The sequence below is a fragment of the Lissotriton vulgaris genome, chromosome 8 (assembly GCF_964263255.1).
Source record: "Lissotriton vulgaris chromosome 8, aLisVul1.2, whole genome shotgun sequence".
Lineage (NCBI taxonomy): Eukaryota > Metazoa > Chordata > Amphibia > Caudata > Salamandridae > Lissotriton > Lissotriton vulgaris.
Window position 1 is genome coordinate 245,713,340 of NC_141696.1, and position 25,001 is coordinate 245,738,340.

At 45.4% G+C, this 25,001-nt stretch overlaps 1 protein-coding gene across 1 annotated transcript in view; it reads left to right on the plus strand.

Moving 5' to 3' along the window:
* The first annotated feature begins 4,242 nt into the window (after positions 1 to 4,242).
* ADAMTS5 (ADAM metallopeptidase with thrombospondin type 1 motif 5) overlaps positions 4,243 to 25,001 on the plus strand; it is an 81,843-nt gene continuing 61,084 nt past the window's right edge. Inside the window, exon 1 of the mRNA XM_086934026.1 lies at positions 4,243 to 6,162. Coding sequence (XP_086790152.1) covers positions 5,224 to 6,162 — 939 coding nt within the window. The 5' untranslated portion in view covers positions 4,243 to 5,223. The remainder of the gene's footprint in view (positions 6,163 to 25,001) is intronic.

Genomic DNA, 25,001 nt, shown 5'->3' on the forward strand with positions numbered 1-25,001 from the left:
CCACGGGGACTGGTGTTGGAATAGTAAATTAAATGTGTTAAATTTGCGCCCCCCCAACGCAAGTCGTTGTAACGACTTGCGTTGTTACAACCGCGTTGTAATGGTAGGTCGTTGTAACGCGCGCGTTGTAACGACATATGTCCCCCTGGATCAAGCCAAACCAGGCCTTCCCACTGAATAAAACAACCAATTCCACAAGTCCTCCTTCTTGCACAAAGCACTTTCCCTACTCGGGCCTCATGAACTATTTGTAGCTACCTTCAAGTCATACCAACTACAGTCCTGGATTAAAGCAAATCACGCCTTCTCACTGAGTAGAAACAACCATTTGCAGTCCTCCTTCCTGCACAAAGCATTTTCCCTACTCGGGCCCCAGGAGAGAAAATGACAATCCATCTCATGATTTTACTAAATAGCCCCTTGGCCCTGCACCAAGAAGGACTCCATTATCTTAGCCGACAGACTTGGACACTGAACATCTCTTGCTCCCCACCTGGCTAGGACGTTTTATCACTTCTATTGAATGTATTTATTTATGTTACTCGATTTATATTGTAATGATTTTAATTAATTAAACAATAAAGTTTGTACTACTCACACCATAGTGCAAAGACTACCCTCATCACAGCTAGAGACAACATTTGGAGGATCTTCGACAGAGGGGAACTGCAGTCCTCAACCTAACTGACCTCTTGCAGACTTCGGCACAGCGTCCCATCTTATCCACATGCCTCCATGAAACTGGCATCCAAGGACCCGCCCTACAATTGATCTGCACATTTGACACTGGGAGAACCCAAACAGTCAACATGCCACCATACTTCTTCACACCATACATTCTTCAGAAGCACAAGAACTCATTTGTTGAGTGCCAAAGGGTTCCTTGCTCAGCCCGACCCTATTCAACATCTACATGATGCCACTCAACATCAACATACTCACCTATGCAGATAACACACAACGGATACTGTCCCTCTTGGACAAAACACCCAGCACCAGGATCAACGTAATCATGTACATGACTGAAGTGACCACCTGAATGAATTCCAACTGCCACAAGTTGAACACGGGCTAGACTGAAGTTGTGATCTTCGGAAAAGATGCCTCACTATGGGACTCTGACTGGAGGCCTACAGATCTCGAGCCCACTCTCCTACCCCACACACAGGCAGGAAACCTCAGAATTATTATTGACAACAGATTGGACATCACAACTGAACTTAAGGTAACCAGGTCCACGACAAGGCGCTTAACTTTCTATATATGTCACAGTACCTAATACAATCAGTAAATACGCCAGGTAGGAGGTACGAGATACAAGAACTAGAGTCGGAGCACGTACTCGTGATTTGTGGGAGAGTATTTGGAGGCTTCAACGTGGGAGTCACGGAGTTTGAAGAGGAAGGATAGTAAGCGAGGCGTTCTACCCCGGAGAAGTTCAATACATAAGCTCTCTGGTTGTTAATTTTCAGCCCTGAAGAAGTCAAGGATGCTTTAATTAGCATGACGAAACACGTGTTGGCTGCATTGAAAATTGGTTACATGTAAAGAAAAATCATTTTGATTGATTTGAATACAAGAATCTTTGCTGCACCAACGGAAGAACTTTGGATTTTGAAGAATACAGAATACATTTCTGGACACTGACTACTGTATACGTGGAACTTTAATTATTAGAGTGCTCAGAGAAGATTGGTTTTCTGTTAACAGATTGGACATGTCCGCACAAGTCAATGCGGCATCCACGTCCTGCTTCCTTAACTTGAGGATGCTAAAAAAGATAATCAAGTGAATACCCAGCAACACCAGGAAAACCGTCACCCAAGTCCTCATTACCAGCAGACTAGACTATGGGAATGCCCTATATTTGGCAATAACCAACCAACCCACAAAAATACTTCAGACTCTTCAGAACCCAGCAGCCAGACTGTTCCTCATACTCCCACGCCGGTCTCACATCACACCACACATGAAGGAACTTCCCTGGCTCCCAACACATAAGTGTGAATTATTCAAGCTTCTCCCTGACACATACAAAGCATTACACAACTGAGACCCGGCCTACCTGAACAGCTACATGCCTTCCCTCAGCCGGACTTCCACTAGCACATGTCCCACATATGGGCAAAACCTGATCAGGAGAGGGGCATGACCTCCCACACCACGTTAGAGCCTCCTTTGTCTATCTTCTTGAATTCCGCAAGAAGCTGAAGATCTGGCTCGTCAACTAAGAAACTCACAAAACTAGCCTCACACATCTGCCACAGCACCAGGGTACTCTCATGGGTGATAGTGCACTATAAAAATACACATATCATAACCTTTGCTCCAAATAGAATGTAGCTGATATATCTTCTGTCTTGACAGACATATAAGCTCTCCTGTAGATACAACGTCCCAAGGTGTAACACCTTTGCTGTGGTAGTTGTGTTGACAGGTGTACCACCTCTGTTTATACAGACAGGAGTACTGCCTCTTATGCAGGCACAATGTTGTCCAGTAGCAACATCCTTGTATAGGTGCTTTGTGAAAAGATGTACCACGGCTGCTGTATGCACGTTTTGGGAATGTGTGTCACCTCTGCTATAGGTGAAGAATGAACAGGTGCACAATTGATGTAGGTTCTGTGTGGACATGTGGACATGTGTTCTGCTTGTGCACCAGGTATGAGGACAGATGCATCGCCCTTGCTATAATTTCAGTGTAGACTGGTGTAGCACATCTGCTGCTGGTGCTGTGTGCACAGGTGTAACCACTTCTGCCATAAATGTAATGTATACAGCTGTACGACCACTGTGTTGTGTAGACAGGTGTAACACCTCTGCTGTAGCTGTTGCACGAACAGCTGTAGAACCTCACTTGTAGGTCTTGTGATTCCGTTTTTCTGATGTGGGTATGGGGTGTTATACAACCTCTGTTGCAAATGTTGTGTGAACAAGCGTACAGCCTCTTGTGTAGGCGCTATGAGGACTGTTGAAGAGGGTCTGGTGAAGGTGCTATGTGGACAGGTACCACCTGAACTGCCCGTCACTCTCCACTGCATGTGCAGAGCGGGCTGATACACCACCTTGCCTATGTGTTGCTGTGGAATAAAGACAGGCTATATTATCTGCAAGCGTTCTATGGCATGCTGCTGCCTCTCGGTGTGGCCTCGCGAATATTCAGTTTGTATTAGGCTTATGTATACGGCATTTTCGTGGTGCGGCACTCCGTTTGATTTTTTTTCTACGGCCCCTCAACCCTTGCCAAGGTCTGTATTCATAGTTTCACAGCTAAGGAAACGGGAAACATCGAGGCGACGACTAGAACACCTTTTTCATTCCAGAAAGTTTACAGCTGTTTTGAAACGGGAGTCTAGCCAAGGCTGACGGGTGACACAACCGTACAAGAACTTCAGAAAGTGGACAGATTTACGAGAAGGCTTTCTGGAAGCTACTCATGCGCGAAACAAACACGAACGCCCCGCGGTCTTGCTCTGTAAATAACAACTTGTTTGACAAACCTCCATAGACGGTTCTACATAAAGCGCTCGGACGCCTAGCGTAGGCACGAAGCGCTATAAAATGCACGAAAGAGCACTGAGAACACTGGTACTGCAACTGCATTTCGCAATTAATGAGACATAGAGGGACAAAGACAACTCATAACTGCATGGAAAGCTACCGTGTGGTTGTTTTGTTTATTGTATGGGGGGCACTACCTGAGATGGGGATGTGAACGCAGACCACAGTATTGCAGGAAGAAACGAGCTGATACATACACAAATGCACAAAATATCACAGACCCCCGCAAAGCCCATACATACATCATCACCCTGCCCGGCACGCATGGTCCCGGGGCAGTCAGCGAGACAAGAAACACTACGTTCTGCAGCAACTTCCTCTCCATAAAAAAGCTGTAAATCTGTCCGAAGTGCTGGAAAAACACAAATAAAAAAGGCCGAAGGAGGTGAGGTAAGCAAGGTTAGCCAACGGGTGGCTGCTTGTGAAATAGTCAGCAGACGCGGACGCTGTGGCTTTAAGACGCGATTCAAAGGAAATCTCATTTTTCCTACCCAAACATTCGCCCCCCCTCGCTCCCTCTCTCCCGCTCTCTTCTGTCTGATTAAATAAGGAGGAAGTGTGGGAGTGGTGGTTTCGAGGCTCTCCCTTTAAGAGGCAGCCTGCAGTGACGAATTGTTGAAATTGCCATTCCAGGATGGCATTCCAGTATAAATTCATTGTTCCACCTCTCCGCATCTTCATACTTCTCCCTCTTCTGTTCTGCTTCACATCGACAGACTGGGGGTAGGACAAAAAAAGTAGCGAGTCGGTGGAAACCCAGGATTACTTTTGTCTTTCATTGCTTTTTCTTTTCCTGTTCAGCGAGGATTTGTGTTTTTTTTTTTCTCATCCACAAAAAGCAGAGGAGACACATTGAAGGCGGGATGCTCTCCGAGAAGTGCCGCTGACAGCCGGCAGGAGTGATCGGTGCAAACAAAAAGTTGCTGCCTCCGGAGCCGGGCACCTGCCGGGTCTCGCGCACCGTCTCCCTGTGGCCACCGGCGGGGTTTGGTATTGACTTGGCATATTTGCTTCTGAGGGGAGATCACACAGAGGAGAAGCGAGGGCGCGAGAGGAGATTGAGGAAAGTTCAGAGCCGGGGATGCCATCGCCCTGAGCTGAGCCGGAGGACTTTGCCAGCTAGCCAGCCCTTCTGCGGTCCGTGGACTGCACTCGTAGGCAGACCACCTACCGCTGCCTGTCCTTTCTCTGACCCATCTGTGGGTTCCCAGAACCCTTCCGTGCCGCCTGCACCATCCAGCTCCCTGCCCTCCGGTGCCACCTGCACTCTCTCTCCCCGGGCACCTGCCCCTCCTTCCTCCGTCTCTACTCTGCAGCCCGTCACCTGTCCGCCTCAGTACCCACTGGCTCCTCCGCCTCTCATGTGCCCTCCTGCTTCTGCCGTGCTCGCCTCCTGCCCATCGTCCGTCCCATCCGTGCCCGTTGCACCTGTCCGTCTCCTTCTTGTCCGTGCCAACGCCCTCTAGCCCTGCTGGACGCTTGTGACCCTGCGGACACTTTTCTTCCTGAGTCAGTGCAGCCTTGACCCCTTCTGCTCCCTCTTGCCCTTCTCTGACAGTCCCTGGTCATTAATTCTTCCCCGCCCGTCTCTCTCTCGCCCCAGCTCCTTCTGCACAGACCGTGCCCTCTGCTGCCCTCCGCCCGGCGGTCCCCAGCCGGGATGTGGCTGCTCGTCCTGTTCGGGATGCTGCGCTTGAACTTGGCCGCCCCTCCGCCGGGGAGCCCGCGGACTGCACCTGCCTATGATGATGAGGCGGCCCCGGGCTCCCTCGGCCCCTCCCCGCGCCGCGGGGGCATCGTGCAGCGCATCGACCAGCTGTACGTGGGCGGCGGGCGGGCCGGCTACCTGCTCTACGCCGACGGCCGCCGCTTCAGCCTGGACCTGGAGCGGGACGAGTCCCTGGCCTCCCCGCACTTCAGCACCGCCAGCCTGGGGCAGCGCCTGGCGGGCGGCCGCCGGGGGCGCTGCCTCTACCGGGGCACGGTGGACGGCAGCCCGCAGTCCCTGGCCGTCTTCAGCCTGTGCGGGGGTCTGGACGGCTTTTTCGCCATGAAGCATGCCCACTACACCGTGCGCCCCCTGGGCAGGTCGGCGGACGAGGGCGTCTACGGGGACCGCTCCGGGCCGCTGCTGCACGTCTTCAGCAAGGGGCGCTTCAGCTTCCAGACCCTGCCGCCCCCGCTGGAGAGCTGCGGGACCCCTGGCCAGCGGAGCAACACCACCACCACCACGTCAGCCCCATCCCCGGAGCCGGCAACCCGGAGCCGCAGCCGCAGGTCCGTGTCCAAGGCCCGGCACGTGGAGCTGCTGCTGGTGGCCGACGAGTCCATGGCCAAGAAGTACGGCAAGGAGCTGCACCACTACCTGCTCACCCTGGCCTCCATCGCCTCCTCCCTCTACGGCCACGCCAGCATCGAGAACCTGGTGCGCCTGGCCGTGGTCAAGGTGGTGGTGCTGTCCGACAAGGACAAGGGCCCCGAGGTGAGCAAGCACGCCGCCACCACCCTGAAGAACTTCTGCAAGTGGCAGCATCAGCACAACCAGCTGGACGACGAGCATGACGAGCACCACGACGCCGCCATCCTCTTCACGCGAGAGGTAGGTCAGGCTGGAGCGTGCCACCCTGCTGGATACCCAGCTAGATGTGAGCTACCTCTCTGAACACCCTGCTCCTTGCTACCTTACTGAGTACTCTGAGGTAGGCCACCGTACCAAATATCCTGGTGTAATTCTGCATGGGATACCCAGCTGCCTCCTGCCTTACAGGTTCATGGCTATATGTTGCATGCTGGAGACACCACTGCATTCTTTTAAAGATATAGCACTTCATGCACCCTAACCAGAGGCCGCTCTGTGTTCTGCCTGCCTAGAAACCCGCCTGCATGCTCTGATTAGAGACGCCAGCTTGATATACATTTGCTGTACCTTACTTGTGTGAATAGCCTGCTGCATGCCCCCACCTTTGATGTCCCCAACCTACCAAACCACACCTGGTTAGATATTTTGAGATATGCAACCTGGCTCCATAGCTTACTAAATGCTCTGTGCTTGCACACCTTACTCAGGCTTGTCTGGTGGGATAATGTACCGAAGGCTACCCATCAAGATACTCTATGCTAAGTTGGATAGTCTAGTGAAGGTTCACTGGCTAGATGCCATAATGAAGACAATACTTGTCTTTAGTGTGTTAGTTGGCTAGACACATTAAGAAATGATGTATGCCTAGACATCCCGCTGCATGCTACCGTGCTAGACACCCTGTGGTAAATTGCCTGCCTACATACACTCCTAACTCCATCCACCACAATACCCTTATTCATGTTACCAGGCTCCAAGTTAGTCTTCAGGTTACTCATCTAGATACCTTACTGAACACAAAATGAGTTGTTACCATAGGGAATGTTACTTGGCTAGATATCTAACAGTGTGTTCCCTGGACTAATACTTTACAGCCTGTTACCTGGCAAAATGCCACACTCCACCTCATGTGCCTAGAAACCCTGTCCAGAAACCTTAAGCAACATATTCTGATTCAGTAGTGCCTCAAATGCAACCTGGCGAGGTGTTCTTTTGGATGCTTCCTGGCTAGATCCTCCGCTAAATGTTTTCTGACTAGAAGGTCTAATGCCTCTATTCTCCACTGGATGCTGGACTCCCTTCTTTTCTCTATCTCGTTAGAATAGATAGATACCCTTCAGAATACTTCACCACATATGGTAATGCTGCACCCTATACCTTATAGTTACTACTGCCCGATACCAGAATGCTCCCCGGTCATATACTTTACAGTGTAAGCCCTGGCTTGTTACCTACAGTGTGTCAAAAAACTGCTTGCCTATGAGAATTTATTTGGATAGAGACTCTACGAACAGGACACAAGCTGCTTTAAGATAGTAGGATGTGTGTGGGGTAGGGAGAGAGGAATCATCAACCGATATATCACTATTGCTTGACACAGAGGATGGGATGGATGAGAGCAAACCTGGCGAACAATGTTGTGAGCGATACGTTCAGAGGTTGATAAGGTAAGTCATCATCATCAAGGTCCACCAGCACTCTCAGAACCCAACATCTCCTCCAATCACTGTTGTCCCCTTACAGTGCTCTGCTGCTCATTGGCTTGGTGCGAGATATACAAACACCACATACATATATGCATGCATGCAAAGTTCCAGATTCCTTGCCAACCTCAAATCTGTTAGATGAGCATGGATTTCAACTCCTTCCTGAAATGGTAGATGTTTTGTGGCTGTCTCAGAAGTGGTACCATGTTGTTTCAGGCCTCTTCCACAGGTGAACCCTTTTATAGCTTTAAAAATAAAGGAACCTGAATTTGGCTTTTGCACCCGATCTCAGGTGTGTGGGGTGGAGGTTGGGTTCTTTCTGAGTCAGCCTACTTAGACATTTGGTGATGCAACACCATTGCACCTTGTGTATTGTGTACAACATCTTCTTGAATGTAACTTTCTTCTACACAGATAGGCAATGCTATGGCTTCAATGAAGGTGTAATATACATGGTCCATCACAGAGCTACAACCAGCCTGGCTGCTGGGTTTTGGATCCTTCCTAGCTGCTTGAGTGGCATCTTCTCTGAGAGGCTAGTGTGCATGCTGTTTAGACAACATTATTGTTGGCACTAGCAGTGAGCTCTGAGGACCCTGATGTTTCAACTTTGTAAACTGATACCATGCAGTTTTCAAGTGATGAGGGATCACTTCTCACTGGATTGCAATATACCAAACTGTATGTTAAGTGCCTACAACACCTGTGCATCTTGCCAGAGTACAAACCCCACTATATGCTGCATAGTTAAGGACCCACTGCTATTTATTAAACTGAAGGCCTCTTTATATTACCAGTCAAAGATCTGATGTCATGAACCCAGTATATGTAATAAAAAGCATTCCAGCATGTGCTGACCTTTAGCAGGTTGTAACTTCCAGTGCAGGTTGCCAACCAGAACCTTCATTGTATATCTCCTAGCTGAATGTAACATGTCTTATGACAAGTCTAGAGTAAAGGACAACTGAAAAAATGAGATGGAGAAAAAATGTGTCTCCTTCAGGGCACACTCTCATATCCACAGAACTATGCAAAGATCTCTCAAGATAGTACACAATCTACCTTCACACAAATATACACAAACCACTTCTAAACATTGAACTTCATTCTTTTTAATCTCACACAAGTATCAAAAAACCTCAGACACACCCAATTGATGGCTTCCACATATTTGCACAAAAGGGTGGAAAGTTTGAGAATGCACTACAGTGCCTTGGAAATGGTGGTTTACACTAGCTCAAATGTGATTCACATATAGCACACACCAAACAAGTTACCTCATGGCATAGATCTTGTCCATGCATAGTACATTATGAGTTGCATCTTACCTTTTAGCCTGTTACATGACAATACATCTGACTGCATGCTTCAAAAGCTGGAAATCATGTACCTGCCATACACCTGGAGCATAGCAGAAGATTCCACTGTTTTACAGGACTTAAGACAGCTCTCTGTATTACACGCCCAGACACACAAAAGTCTTTTTTATGGCTGGAGATCTTATTTACATAAGACACAACTGCTATGGGGTGTATTCAGACCAGTCAACAGCAAATAAACCTTGCGTCACCGGCTGACCAGACATTGAATATCTGAAGAGATCTGCCACATGCCACTGGCCAACAGAGGATTTACATTTTTTCCACAACTGCAAGTCCCAACTAGCTACATGTTACGGGGATGCTATTAACTAAGACCTTCTCACCAGATCTTTCCAACAATTCTCCCTCCGACATATATATCTACACCGGACCATTGACTTTAGATATCTCTGAATGTACAACCTGGCGCAGTAGCCAGTTAAGTGAACTATGAACACAGCACATACCATAAATCCACCCTAAGAGCTGCTCAAAGATGCCAGCTTACTGAAAACCATAAACTGAGTGCTTAGCACCCACACCTCATCGTCCATTAAACTGATAAGTTCTGCACCCCCTTTCACATTAACTGCTTCCCATTGGTCCTCACACACAGTATACACACATTTACCATACTGGATCTGAACAAATATTACAGCGTTCCAGCTACACATCTTACAAGATATAGTTGGCTACCCATGTAGGCAATTGCTTCAGCACCCCACATAGGGCTGGAAACTGGTATATACATATTACAATACAATACTTCATGAGTGAGTGTGTGAGTTGTGTGACTGCGTGAGGGATTATGAGAGTGAGACAATGTTTTGGTATAGATTCTTGTCATCTGGTTCTATCTACAAGCTACATATTAGGATGGCATGGGGGACCCCGGCGGACGGAAAGACCGTCTGCCGGCTTTCCGCCAGTCACACAGGTGACAGGGCGGAAAAGTGGCCTGATATGGTGGCGGTGTCTGCAAGACACCGCCATCCATATTAGAATGCAGGTGGGAAGCAGCCTTTCCGTAGCGGCAACGCATGCAATTTCCTCTGTTGGGGCCCGTTGCGGGCCCCCAGGATTTTGGGGGGGATGCAGGGGGGCACAGGTGGGTACCTATGGTACTCCCTTAATTTGCATGGACGACGTGGCAGGCACCATGCGGTGCCTGGCACGTTGTTCATGCAAATGCACACATGCCTTTTTTGTATTGCCGCGGGTGCTGCTGACAGCACTGCCCCCCACAAAGCAAAAAATGCGGGATGCACCCGCCAGTGTGGTGGCCACATCGTAATTGCCCATGTGGGACCGCCGCACCCTTAGTGGGCGGTCCCATTCCCAGGGGTCCGCCCGCCATCATAATAGACCCCCAAATACTTTATATTACATAACATTACATACTTTTCTGTAAACAATATGACGTCAGATCCCTGGGCCCGTTTCACAGAATGAACTTAAGACTCAATCCTAAACTTACTACTATTTTGGTATTCACAGAATGCTCTTACTACTTTTGGTATTCACAGAAGTTAGGATTTTGTCTTAAGTTTGTCTTAAGACAAACTTAAGACAGACTTAAGACAGATTTAGGACAAAATCCTAACTTCAGTGAATACCAAAAGTAGTAAGTTCATTCTGTGAATACCAAAATAGTAGTAAGTTTAGGATTGAGTCTTAAATTCATTCTGTGAATCGGGCCCCCTGTCTTGTGGACATCATTCTTTTACTGGTGTGGGTGGCTTCGTTGGGTAAAATTTGAACATATTAGAAAAAAGAACATACCTCTTGTTGCAGAGCATAATCGGTAACATTTTTAGCATGAAAAATCATTGCTGGTTCCTACAAAATATAAGCCACTTGGCTAGATGGTTTCGACTTTAGATGATTTGAAAAAAATGACTTTTATCTAGATAGCTTTAAACATTTAACAAAGATACATCTAAAAGTTAAATTTTATTTGAAAGGAGAATCAGATTGGTTTGGATAGTTTAGGAAGTTGAAACAAAGGGCATTAAGTAAGCATTGGCGAAACCAATAGGTCTAGCATTAATGTGCTAATACATTCAAACTCAAACATGCATAGATGCCGTTTGTATGCATTACGTGGACAAATACTTTTTAGCATTTAAAACTAGACCTATAAGCATAGTCAGTGATGGAAAATAGTTATTAAACATGCTGCTTTTGTTAGAGAATGCATATGAGATAAATAAGTGATTGTGACAAACATGTGTGTTAATGGAGTGTACTTTTTAGATGTTGATGAGTCCTCCATATATTCCTATGGATACACCTCCTAGAAGGCTTAATGATACACCAAACAGTTAATAGGATGAAGTGAGAACTTTTCCTATGGCTGGAGCCAAACCCCACACAATGTATTTCTGAAAGAATTGGCTACAGCGGGCCTGCAAGCTGATGTGCTTTAAAGCCAGACCTAAAAATGAATGGAAAAAAAGCTAAAAGCAAGCCTACATGTAATAAGGGTCCTAGAGTGTTTGGATGTAGATACTGAGCAGGGAGTAATGAACACATTTGATAGCCTGTAGATTTAGAATTGAATTCTACCATGCAACTGAACTACATACCTTTGCTGGAGGGCAGGCATCTTGGAGTGAACTTTGTGTTGTGGCAGTGGTCAGGCATTAGAGGAAATACAGCCTTATTTCAGCACTCCTTAGTCATGAACAAAATACACAACTCACCTTTGTAATGTTCTATAAAGTGCCCAGGTTTCCTTTTTTGGTGTTCAAATTTGTGAAACACCAGCAGCTGATCTAAAACACACAAATGAAAAATCAAGATATTAGTCCCACAAATTAAGCCCTTCCATGGGACCCTGGAGAGTTGAGACGCTGCCTGTTGTATTTCAATAGCTGAAGAGGCTTAGAAAGACAACAGACCTAAAAGTAGTAAGAAGCATGCAAGCAGTACAAAGTTCAAGAGGAGAATTAAAATGTAAACCACATGCCCATCAAAGGTGGTTTGCTGGTGTTGGCGGGTGGGGTAAGGAGGGCGGGTAAATTGAGTTTGTTTTTTATTGCAGAATGGGTCATTTGCAAAGAACTTGGCAAGACTGCTCAAGTCATTAATGGCTGTGAACTTTAAAGAATGTTGTCCTATGTCGGTATGTTCACAAATAGGAAAATACTCCTTAGGGAGCGGCACTTCGAAGGGCCCCTCACTGCTAAAGTTAAACAGGGCTTTTACTGCTCTCGGGTTCCCTTGTTGACCCTTTCAGGCAGGGATCAAATGATTGCTTGTTTAACAAGACGATGGCTATTAGGGCAATGCGCCAGTCAGTGACTAAAACATATGAAAGGCATATTATTATGCAAATATGCAGAGTACAATACTTCATGAAAGTTGTTGTTTGACCTGTAAGAAGAGCCAATGTGCCATGGTGATTTTAGTGAATGCAGAATCCAGAGTATTGTATTGTTGCATTTATATAGTGCTTCATCTCCAGGACAATCCCGCAAAGCACTTAGGGGTAGATTTATGTCGGACTTGCGGCACTTTTGCGCCGCCGTTGCGTCACTTCTGTGACGCAGCAGCGGCGTAAACCCTGCGCCACGTCGCGACTTACCTCCATCGTGACGCATCTATGGAGATGCGTCACGGTGTAAGGCCCTGCGCCACATGAAACCTGCGTCAGGTTTCATGTGGGCGTTCCCACACAGGGGGGGGGCGTTCCGTCGCAGGAACGCCCCTGAAAAGTGACTCAGTGAAATCTACAAGATTTCACTGAGTCACTTTCCCAACACTGATGCGTCAAAACCCTGCGCCTGCTTGAAGCAGGCGTAAGGTTTACGCACCACGTTAGAGATAGGGCAAGTTGGAATAGTGCTGAAGTTGCGTGCTGCACGCAACACAACTTCAGCACTGCGCCAACTTTATGCCCTAGATGCGACACGCATCTGTTTCTTCCTGCGCCATGGTGCGCTGCATTGTAAATGCGGCGCATCATGGGTGGCGCAAGGATAAACTTGCGTGCCGAATCTTTCCTGGCGCATCTCTGCCGATTTGCAGAGATGCGTCAGGCAACATAAATCTGCTCCTTAAGTTCCTGATTCCCATCATAGGTAAGTGCTTGGTTAATGAGGTGTTCGATGTACTTTGGCCCTTATGGGAGGTGGTGGGCATGGAGAGTGAGGTTGAAAGACGCGGTGAAACATGGTGCAGCAAATGTCTGTGCGTAAGTATAAATGTTGCAAAGAGAACTCTTGTCTTATAGCATCTTTGCTCCAACCAGCACAGCGACCCTGACCAACTCCCGACTAGCGCCTCCCCCAGATTACCTAGTTACCTCTCCTAGAAACCTGGGGACTTGTCTCGAGTAACTATAAAATGCAAACTGTGCATATGTGTCCTCTATCCTTTATATATCCTGCACCCTGCCCCTTTTTACCTTTTGTATATTATTGTGATTCCAAGCCTATTGTACATTTCTATGATTCCCGTAAAGCGCTCTGATACCCGAACAGTTCAAGTTTGCGCTCTATAAAACACAAAAATAAAATAAATAACATTTGATAAGTTACAGAGTCAAAAATTGAATATAAGTGTATCTCTCCAATAGTTGTCAGGATTTTGAATCTGTATGGCACAGATTGTGTGTGAGGTAGAATTTAAGTGAGGGTGTTCTGTCAATGTGTGACTGGGAGGATTAGTCCACAGTGTGCATCAAGCGAGCCAAGAGGAAGAGAGGACGCGCGCTCTTCATGAGCGAGCGTGGTAGGAAGTCAAGTGGCATGATGACAGCGGCTCTCTCCATGGTGCTACCAGCTGACTCACGGTTTGAGTGGTGGACGGGAACATTCACAGAAGAGCTATTGACCTGCAGCTGCCGTCAGCAGTGTGGTTGTGTTAGCCGACCCCTCATGGTAAACTAACTATATGTTACTTAACCACTCACGTTAAACTAACTACCAACGGTCAGATTAACTCAAAGCCCTTCTGGTAGCCTAGTGAACTTGATGGAATAACTGGTCCTTTTCACTGAATCCAATAAGTTAGTCACCAAACTAAGGTAGAGCATGTTTCAAAGGGAACTTGCGTGGATTCATTTTTAATTTACATTCTTGAAATGCTGAGTCAACAATGGCCAAATGTAGTGTTGTATTTATTGTGTACACTACTATGATACAGGAAAAGACACCTCTGTGTGTCTTGTGGAAGACTCAGCCCAGGAGACCTAAAAGGATGATTGATTCTATAACAGCTTTAATGGCTCGACTGGTTCCCATTTCCTAACCTGCCTGAGGCTGCAGGACTCGTCTGAGGAGTAACAGGGGAAGGCTTCGCCATATGCTGCTCAGACACATGAACTCTGCTACATTTTTGGATGTGTGTCATGGTATCATGTGCAAAACTCGACTACCAAAATATTGTGAAGGAAAGTCTACATAGGGAAGTATACATTTACTGACATTAACTTTACGTCCATGTATCTTGATGAGATATATATTTGGGAAGGCACAAAGAGGCGTAGTTAAGTATAGTAAACCTATTCATACCTATATACACATATTTGAATGAATGAATGAATGAAAGGGGCTTATAGAGCGCACAGCTGCTTCGAGGAGTATCTCGGCGCTGAAAGACTACTAGGGCAGAGTGAAGTGATAATGCCCGAGCAAAAAGTCAGGTTTGAAGTTTTATCCTAAATAGAGACTCAGAGAGAACTGAACGAAGATTAAGTGGGAGCGGATTCCAAGCCTGTGCAGTAAGAAAAGACAAAGAGTTATTTTCATGATACTTTGTAGTTAATATTCTGGCTACTGTGTTCGTGTCGCACGGATTTATTCGTCCCATCCACTCCCCTGCCACAGCCCTGCTGCCCTGTAATTGTTGGAACTAAAGGGAGGTGTATCGTTGTTTTCTCGAGAACTCTTACTGTCGGTAGCGCACGCGCTAGTGTGTTAACTCTGCAAGTAAGTGCATTTTGTGCAGAAAGAATTGAACAAACCTATGAAGCAGTGTTTGCCCCTCCATGGCGCCTGGCTGTGCTGCCTTTTGTGAATTCACTAATTCACAAAGTAAGCACAGTAGCGCAGAGTGTGCATAGAGCACAGCAAGAAAACATGGTCCTATATGCAGTGGGGTAATGCAAAATGATGCCCCCCTGCAGAATGTGAAGAGAGGCCCCTTAGTCACACATATCTCACAGATGTCCATAGACCTTGGGCTAAATGAGGCCTCCTGAAGGGTCGAGGGGCCTTGAAGGGTTGGGGGCCCTCCTGCTCTGCAGGGGCCTGTGTTAAACCCCTGCCCATATGTAGTAAAGGTTCGCACTATACAAAGGAATGCAAACAAAAGTGATGATCAACTTTCATTCCCCAAATCTATTTTGCCCTGGAAGTTGATACCTGTGCAGCCCAAAAGCACTACATACTAATCTCCTAGTCATTTTAGCGAATGGGTAGCGTGCTTGCGGCGGAAAAGCACAATAACCATAGGTTCCGGTGCAATGCTAGATGTGTTGAAGTAGCATGAACTGGCTGTGTGCCAAATCTTAATGCCAAGTGAAACCAGGTGCAAGCAAATGGTCACACGATATGGTTCCTGCTATATCTACACGAAATATGTCTCATTTATGCTGAAACACATACCTTAGTCGTCTGACCCATGTGCAGCTCTCTACAAATAGGAATTTGTGTTGAAGGGTGTACCTCAAGTAAAGCTCCTGTGCTAGACAATGTTGACTCACCTTGGTGCCATAATGCAAGAGCGAGTGTCATGCAGACCAGCCATTTTTAGAATCAGCGCCACCTATGACGCAACCGTTGAGCAAAAAGATTTGTTACACTTTTTCATGTAGCACTCTGTTGCATGAAGGATACTAAATCAGGGCCAGTGAGTGATGCTTGCTGTTCCTCTGTTTTCCTGTGCTGCCCTGATTGCAGTGTAGCAGTAATTCATGGAGGGATTGACAAACACACACTTTCTTGAAAAAAAAAAATTCCTTAAGAGTCATTGACATTTTTGCACATTGCCATAAACCACCATTGCCCGCCACCTCCTTTTCCAGTTTCCCCAATGCTAAGAGGGTTCTGATAAAAGAAATGCTTAGGTTAGGGTGACCCAAGAAGACAAAGCGAAAGAACACACAATCAACAGGTTTCTAAATTACCAAGCATTTTAAAATGGGACTTGTTTAAAAATGAGTGACACACGTTTACCCAGTTTCAGAGTCCTGCACTTATTTTGATCAAAGACATTGATTGCTTCTGATGTTGGGCTTATAACTTCAAAAACGCTGGTGCTCTCCTTGAGGGGTATGAGGCAGTAGGGACTGCACAGAGAGGATTTGTTGCAAACCATGCCCATATGGGAAGTATTTGGTGTTTGCTGTGAATATGTCGAGTGGTTGGCAGCAGTTCCATATTACTACATTCGGGCAGCCTTTCAACATCCTGCCTAATACCAGCCATGCTGCTGAACAGCAGCCTCAATGTAATTTTCAAATCAAAGTTGAAAGAGTTTTGGATAATTGTGGGTCCTGGCTCTGGATTGTGACTCCCCTAGAATTTGCTTACAGTGGCAATTATTTTCTTTGTGGCTATTTCTGTAGTTTTACAGAATCTAGAATCCACGCATGCCCAATCTCCAGGCAAAATTATCATAATTTCTTTGGAAGGAAGTACCCAGAGACAGCAATATTTAACATTTTTTGCTGGCATGTAAATTTGTAATTTCGGGTTTTAGAAGTCGCAGTACAAACACACATTTGCCCAGTTAGGCCACACATTGGGAAAAAAAACTGTTTAGAGCCGGAGGCGTTTTCCAAGTAAAATCCCAGAAACCGTTGCTTGGCCAGTGTGGCCTACTGATGTGGGAAACAGCAAACATGTTCTTAATAGACGCACAATAAACAATCCAGGAAGGCAAAGTTCTCTCTCAGTGAAAGAAATTCCACATAAACTGGGTATCCTCTGTGCAAGCCGAGGCATCTGCTGTAGACTTTCTTAGTTTTTCGTTGTAGCATCAAGGCTCAAACATTTCGCACCTACAAGAATCCTCAAAATGTGAACTATGTCAAAATTTCCAGTAGAAAAAAATAGCTGAAAACCTGGGCGCCTCAGTCCAAAGTAAAGACCTCTTTCCTGTTTTTTTCAATGAGAAGTGAAGGAAATTGGCAGGTGAGTTGAACTTTTACAACTGTGTTGTTAATGTATGAAGTAAGCTGCTTGGCGATTGGACGCCAAGCCACCGGCTTCATGTTTTGATGGGCTCTGAAGGCTGCTCGGCGTTCTCTTGCACATCCAGATGTCTTCTAGCTGGCCTGTTTTTCTTCCACGGAGCGAATTGTGTGAGGTACTTTTTCCCATTCCTGTTTACCAGCTAATGCCACCTTGAACTTTGTGTCTGTGTGTTCATAGAATAATATTTGCGCTTCATCTGTTAAGTCGGCACATTTCCTAGAGTTTTAGTAACCCTGTACTTGCCATCAAAAGCTGCATGAGGCAAACATAGTACCACATGGGAGGCTGGCTGGCACATGAACTATTTTAATCCTGGGATGTCAGTGATGCTGAGTTCCTCATATTCGCTCGAAGGCCTTTCTAACCTAGTCACCAGAGGGCAGATTTATGATAACTGGCGCATCCCCAGGGATGCGCCAGTTATTTTGCGCCGCTGCTCCGCCACCCATGGTGTGCCGCATTTACAATGCGGCGCACCATGGGGCAAAAACGACACAGATGCGTGACGCATCTGTGCCGTAAAAGTGGCGCATTGCTGGAGTTGCGTCGCAAGCGCGACGCAGCTCCAGCAAGGCTCGGGGGTGCCCCATCTTTACAATGCTGCGTCAAGACCTACGCCTGCTTCAAGCAGGCGCAGGGTTTTGACGCACCATTGGCCTGAAAGTGACTGAGTGAAATCTTATAGATTTCACTCAGCCACTTTTGCGAGGCGCACCTGCCCCGGAACGCCCACCCTACGCCGGAACGCCCACAAGTGGCGCAGGGCTTTACAACGTGACGCATCTGCCTAGATGCGTCACGTTGTAACTGGGTCGTAGGGATGCGCCACGTTTACGCCACAGTTGCGTGATGCAAACGTGGCGCATTCCCAACATAAATCTGCCCTCATGTCTTCCCAAACTACTCTCATTTTTCTTTTGTTTACTTTTTAGAAATGATTAACTAGTCCAATGATTTGGCTTCTCAGTCTGAGTACTGTTGTTTTTTAATAGCTCCACCTGCCCCACACAATGCCGGTGTGTTAACCGGTAACGTAATCTAGTTGCATCAGAAGTTAAATGTGTAGCTGTATTATCAGAGCAACAGCACAAGGCACAACTTCTTTTTTCCGTCATTCCACATTTGTGAACTTTTTTTTCCGTCATTCCACATTTGTGAACTTTTTTTTCAGTCATTCCACATTTGTGTTCTTTCTAAGCTCACAATCTCGGAATCTCTCCCAGGTACCTGTAAAATGCAAACACATGTAGATTAGCGCATACATCAGACACGTTCCATACTCTCACCACGCTCAGGGACACTAGAATTATGCGGCACAGGAGGACCAAATTATGCAGCAAGGAAAGCATAGTCAAGTAAGGCATAATTATAGAGCCCATTCTGTGGCAGTGCTATGGTCACATTGACACACATTGGTACAGAAGAGATCCCAAGGCCAGGCAAAAAGAAAAGTATACAAATTGGCATAATCATACTGAAAATATTATTCAAAAACTATTAGGGCCTCATTACGATGCTGGTCGGACGCTCGTGTTGGAAATGGGGCTGCCCAACAAGGAGTCGGCGGTCACGCTTCCCAAATCAGGATGCGACCGCCTTCACGGCGGTCAGGAACCGTACCGTTCCTATTACGGCTTGTGCTGAGGGCTGCAGCACAAGCTGCAATAGAAAATATACACTTTTCAACCATCCATGCACCATGTGACAGGCACCATGAGGTGCCTGCCACACGATGCATGAATGTTTGGGGGAACACAGGTGCCCCCCAAGCCTCATAACAGAGGCCATGACATGAAGGGGGCCTTGCTAATGGCCCCACAGTCCGTTTCCAAAAGCCTTTCTTTGACAGTCGGACCACCATAGGAAGGCTGTCAGGAACGTGCATTGTAATCCCCACGGCGGTGCCTGAGCAGGCACCACCTCAATTTTGCAGTGGCATAACGCAAGTCCCAGCAGCACAGTACTCTGGCTGGAGATCTCCTGATTGAGTCCAGAGGGGGCCCCTCTACATGCCTTGCATGTGGGCCCCCTCAAGTTTCGTTATGCCAGTGCCGACGGGCTCCTAGAGCCTGTCGGAAGTGGAGCAGATTCCCCTCCACAGGCATCGGCCGGACCGCCTATATCATAATACGGAAGTCGGACCCATGCCTCAGATGTCAGGCGGAACGCCACCGATGAGCTGTCGGGTGGCCTTCCGCCCTACATCGTAATGTGGTGCATAATGATTTTGTTTTGCATGGAACAAAGAGAGAAACTTTTTAAACTCCTTACTCTCGTGCAAAATTTAAAGTGTTGCACTTAATGGACTTTATACGAAAAAGGTGTGCCTTTCTTATTCAGCATTTCCCAGTTATGCTTTAGAACTCGTCTTCAGATGTCCTTTTCCTCTGTGTACACCCTTTGGGTCTATATAAGCACCTGCTTCAAATAAGAAATAGCCTTGTAGAATAACATTTTGATGTCAGATTTTAAAATTTAAGAGACGCACTAGGAGACACTTCAAAATTCAGGACATCACCCCTTGAAATGAAAACTCAAATCCTTTTTATTCTTTGAGTACGCTCTTGAAATAACTGCTGTTTTAAGAACACTGCCTAATGTGTAACACGAGTTTCCACAAATATTGAAGCAAATATTTATATTGGAAATAAACCATCTTAATTTACACCCTCTTTGAATTACTTTTGAATATGTCTGTATTTTTTCATACTGCATACACAAGCCTTTATCCCAATTTGTCTCGATTGGGGTCATAAATGATGTCTGGCATAGGTGTCACCTGATTGGTAGCCGTTCAACACCGGAACACTACAAGTAATAACTGAAAGGTGACTTGTTGACATATGAAGAGGCTTCTGACTGTACTATACTGCAAATGGCCTGTTACATATAGCAACTTCTGTTCAATTTGAAATAAAACTTTTTTGTTGAACTATGCAAACTTTGCAAAATCAATTAGAATATGTGGCAAGTTCCGTAAATCCATAATTAATAGAAAACACAGCAGACCTATCATCAATTTTGTGCAGCGTCCCTGATTCTACCTAACGAAATTACCAGACGTTTTCCCATAAAATTGATCTTCAATAAACCAATGTACACACAAACGCAAATACACACATGCATACAAACACTGACATACACATAAAGATCAATATATTTCCATTCAACCGATACAAAACAACAAAAAAACAGAAAGACAACTGGTAGCCCTAAAATATGTTTTGATAAATCACCACATCAGCTGAGCATTCCAGCGTCGTTACTATCACTACTCGCAGCTAAGCCATCCCTTCCAGGTCCCTGAGAAAGCTACCTTTCTCACTAGGTAAGCCACCAATCATATTGGGTGCACTCGTTGAAGCAGACAGCCTTAAATCAGCAAGGTTTCCTTAGGTTCCAAGTACACTTTTGCCTCCTGCAGTGAATGCAACTCGTTTTTACAGTCTTGTGGACATTCCAAGCCCGACATCCTCTACTTGCACCATATTGCTCATACATTGTAGATCAAAGACTCTGACTACAACTAACAACCCATTCATACTCACGCTCAGTCTCCAATTGCTGCCTTACTTTTCTTAACCACTTTCTTTTGACTTACAAATTAATTTCTCCTCGCCAGCTACCACCAGTTGTTATCTGGTTTTTCAATACACATTTTGTCATTGTCTTTTGGATTCCCTAATAACACAGGACACAATCACATTTCTAGTGACCAATCTTTCAACAATTCAGGACTCAACAATTGCAAAGGAGTCTTTCCTTACATAGAAAGTGCCTTCATTCTAGAATCAAGAAGCATAGACTGACCATCCATTCGTCGTCACATATTTGATTCCAGCTTCAAGCGAATAGCTTTAAAAAATAAAAAAACTAGCCAGTTTTTGTGTTTTACTTGGTCATTAGCTTGGCAATGGCATAATTCTACTCTTTTATGCTGGGTTGCACATCCAGCCAAATTGCTGTCATTTCCTTATGCAGAAATTGAATGCATTTTGATAATTAACTGCTTTTATAAAACTTTTCTTGAAAATAAATCCCACAACTACGTATTCATTACCAGTATAGTAATATATCCCAGAAACCACATCTCCGGACATAGTAAAATATAGTCTACCAAAATTAGTGTATAAAATTGACCTCCAGTCTAAACCAAAAGGCCCCAATGATGCTTATTGCCTAGTTCCACCACACCTCAGGATGCAGCTCCCCTGGCATCCTTGGGGTAGACATGGTTAGACTACGTTTGTATTCCATCTTAGAACCCATGCAGACTTTTATGTTATTATAGATTTTCTGTTGGTGAATGGGCATCAACGATGTTCTATAAATCCTAATGTTTCTGCAGGACTAGAATAAATGTGATATGCTTTACAGATCCAGGATCTTTACTCCTAGGCTAAATGATGCAATTAACATGTTCATCCCTTAGTACTATTTGGCTTTATGGCAAAACAATAACTTTCCATCTGTACTTGCTTCTACAATGCATCATCTAATGCTCCCAAGGCAAATATTTTTGGTACATTCTATTTTCCATTGTGCCTCACTACCCTTGTTATCCCCAGCTGCTAATAATCTTTATTTATATTACCCTTTAAAACTGTGGTGTGTGCAGATAACAGAGGTGGGGCCGCATTTCAGAAATTTCGAGGAACGATGCTGAAGGAAAATTAAATAAATAATTAATTTTCCCTATGCATAATCCCTCGGAATCCCCACCAACGTGACCCCACCGCCACACCGCTGTTACCTGCACGGACCGCGTCTGCTCCTTTTTGGTTCCTGTGCAATTTCACACTCCTGACAGTCCTCATTTACAGGTAGCACAGCAGAATGTGTCAAATAACATATTGACCTTTCTGCTACCATGCACATTCCCCACCACATTTTGGAAAGTTTCTAATTTGCTCACTAATGATTATCATATAGTCAACGTGACTGACCTATTTTCAGTCCTCAATCTAAACATCATACCCTCAAGAACACATGGACATGTTAAACTGCTTAAGTGCCACCATGAATGCCTTTGTTTCAATATAGTAAATGTTCATGAGGCAGACATAAACACCTTTTCAACCATGCCTCACCCAGGAAACAAAAGCTCTAATTCCACTAAATAGCCACTAACAGCCAGTCATTCCACAATGCCTTCCTATTTCAAACAGATGCAAACATGCTTTCTTCACAGTCTATTCCTTGATTTCCCTGAATCCATGATCACATCAAAAATGGCACACAACTGGTGTTCCTGTACTAAAAGAATCCTCTATAGGCTTTATTTTAACAATAAAGTTATATTAAGGATTTGTCCATTACTGGTCAAAGCCCAGAAAATAAACAATTCAGTCCATATTTTCTGGTCTTACTTCTACTAATGTAATCTTTTCTTCACTGCTACTGCCCAACAGATTGTGCCCACGATATCCAACTTCACACTGTGTGAATTTGCACTTTTGCTAATTCTGTATTATCCATGATTCTGTAGCTCACTCTTTTAAGCCCTCAATAGTCCACTTTGCCCTGCCTCATTGGTTCCGCTATCTAATTGCTGAACTACTTTTACTGGAATGCTACATGTTCAACATAATTCTTTAGAAAAGAAAAACAAGACTAGAAAATGAAAGTTGTGTAGACCAGAATTGACAGGCACCTTTAGTTAGTAGGATGGGCATTATTGCTTTGTATTCCTCGCCCAGAACTATATGATGGTATACATTGATGAGATATACCATAATAAATACATACGCCATTGCCACTGTGAAGTCATCCATCGATATCTAGTTTTTCAAAATTCCACTTTATTGTACATCAGGGGTACATCGATTAACTTATGTCTCACAATATTTGCTCTTTCTGTTTTCCTTCTTTTAGTCTAAATAGTAATTTACTCTTGTTAGCTTTTTTACTTTTGTCATTAGCTGACATTACCTGAGGCATTGGGCGTTTAATCAAGCTTCATTTTTAATATCGCTTAGTGTAATTCCCCAGTATGATCAATCATTTTATTGTGACACTTACCTTCCCACATCCTCTGTTGAAAAGTTGTATCTACCTGCATGTAATACAGAATGTCCACCAAATACTCTGCAATTTCGAAGGGACAACATTACATTTAGTTTAGTTTAAGTTTAGTTTAGTTTAAAGGAGCTTGTAAAAGCGCCTGGTGACGCCTCCCGGCGTGTCCCCGCGCTGTGGAGAGAGTGAGTTTTGTGGAGAAGAGAACCTATCACGGATTAAAGAGGCAAGTTTTCAATTTCTTCCTAAAAGAGGTCTCATTCACCTCTAACCTGGTGTCCATGGGCAGGAGGTTCCAGTGCTTCGCTGCCACTGTGCGGAAGGATCTGCCTCCCATTCTGGCCTTTTTAGGACGGGCAATTCTGAGCAGACCTGTACCTTTGGATCTAAGGGTTCTGTTGGGTTCATATGGCGAGGCCAGATCCGACATATAGGCCGGTGCCTTGTTATGGAGGATCTTGTGACACCATAGCAGAGCTTTGAAAATGATCCTCTTCTTGATAGGCAGCCAATGGAGAGTTGCCAGAGAGGGTCGTGAAGGGGCTCTGCGGGGCAGTCTTAATACTAGGCGTGCTGCCGAGTTTTGTAGGACCTGTAATTTCTTTATATTTTTCTCTGAAGTGCCTAAGAGTAAAACATTCCCGTAATCAATCCGGGAAGTTATTAGTGCCTGCGTCATAGTCCGTCTGGAGTTGAGAGGCAGCAAGTCAAGGGTACGGTTGAGAGTCTTCATCACTCCGAAGCACTTGCCTACAGTTCTCTTTATATGGCTATCAAAAGATAGCTTATTATCAACCCAGACTCCTAAATTCTTCGCCTCCCGGCTGGGAGGGGGCAAAGGACCCAACCAGGTGGGCCACCATTCTTTAGTCCAGTTGGTCTCATTACCTCCAATGATGATGACCTCTGTTTTGGTTCCGTTCAGTTTTAGACAGTGCTCTGTCATCCAAGAGGCCAGCCTGCTCATACAGTTGTTAAAGTTAACGGCTTCCGTGGATGGGGCTTGCGTCAAAGATATTAAAAGTTGCGTATCGTCGGCGTAAGAGACAAGCTCCATGCCGAACGATTGCACCACCTCTGCCAGGGGGGCCATGTATAGATTAAACAGGGTGGGACTCAGGGCCGAGCCCTGAGGCACCCCCTGTTCAAGCCGCACACTGTCTGAGAGGGAAGTCCCTCTTTGGACTTGGAAGCTCCTATCGATCAGAAAGGCTTTCAGCCATCCCAGTGCCCTGTTGGTTACTCCGGCTTTGTTTAGACACTGTAGCAAGATGGAGTGTGCTACAGTGTCAAACGCGGCACTGAGGTCGAGCATGATTTGAATACAATTCGTCATACTTTTGTTTGACACACTGCTATATAGCATGTCAGATTTCTTACTCATTTCTGCCTCTCTACTATTAGTTTACACCATACAAATGGGCAGTTTCTCTTCCTCCTATTGCACTGTTAAAAATAGATTGCACATGTGATAATTCATAATCTCCATCTATTATACATCTATCGCTTTGACTTAGAGCTTTATCCTCATGCATGAAAGGCCTTCATAGTCACATTCATTGCAACGATCAAATAATCTTTATGAATAAAGTCTTCATGTATATTTTATTAAGCTTTATCACTTATCTTCTTGTCTCAATTGGCAGTGCTAGCACGATTTTAGTTATAGTGAGGTCAGACTTTCACTAGGAAAGTAATTTTTAGTTTTCTTAATAACTTTGGGGCTGTATGATAAATCTGCATGAAAGTTTCTAAAAAAGGTTCATCCACTTTGGCTTCTTCATGAA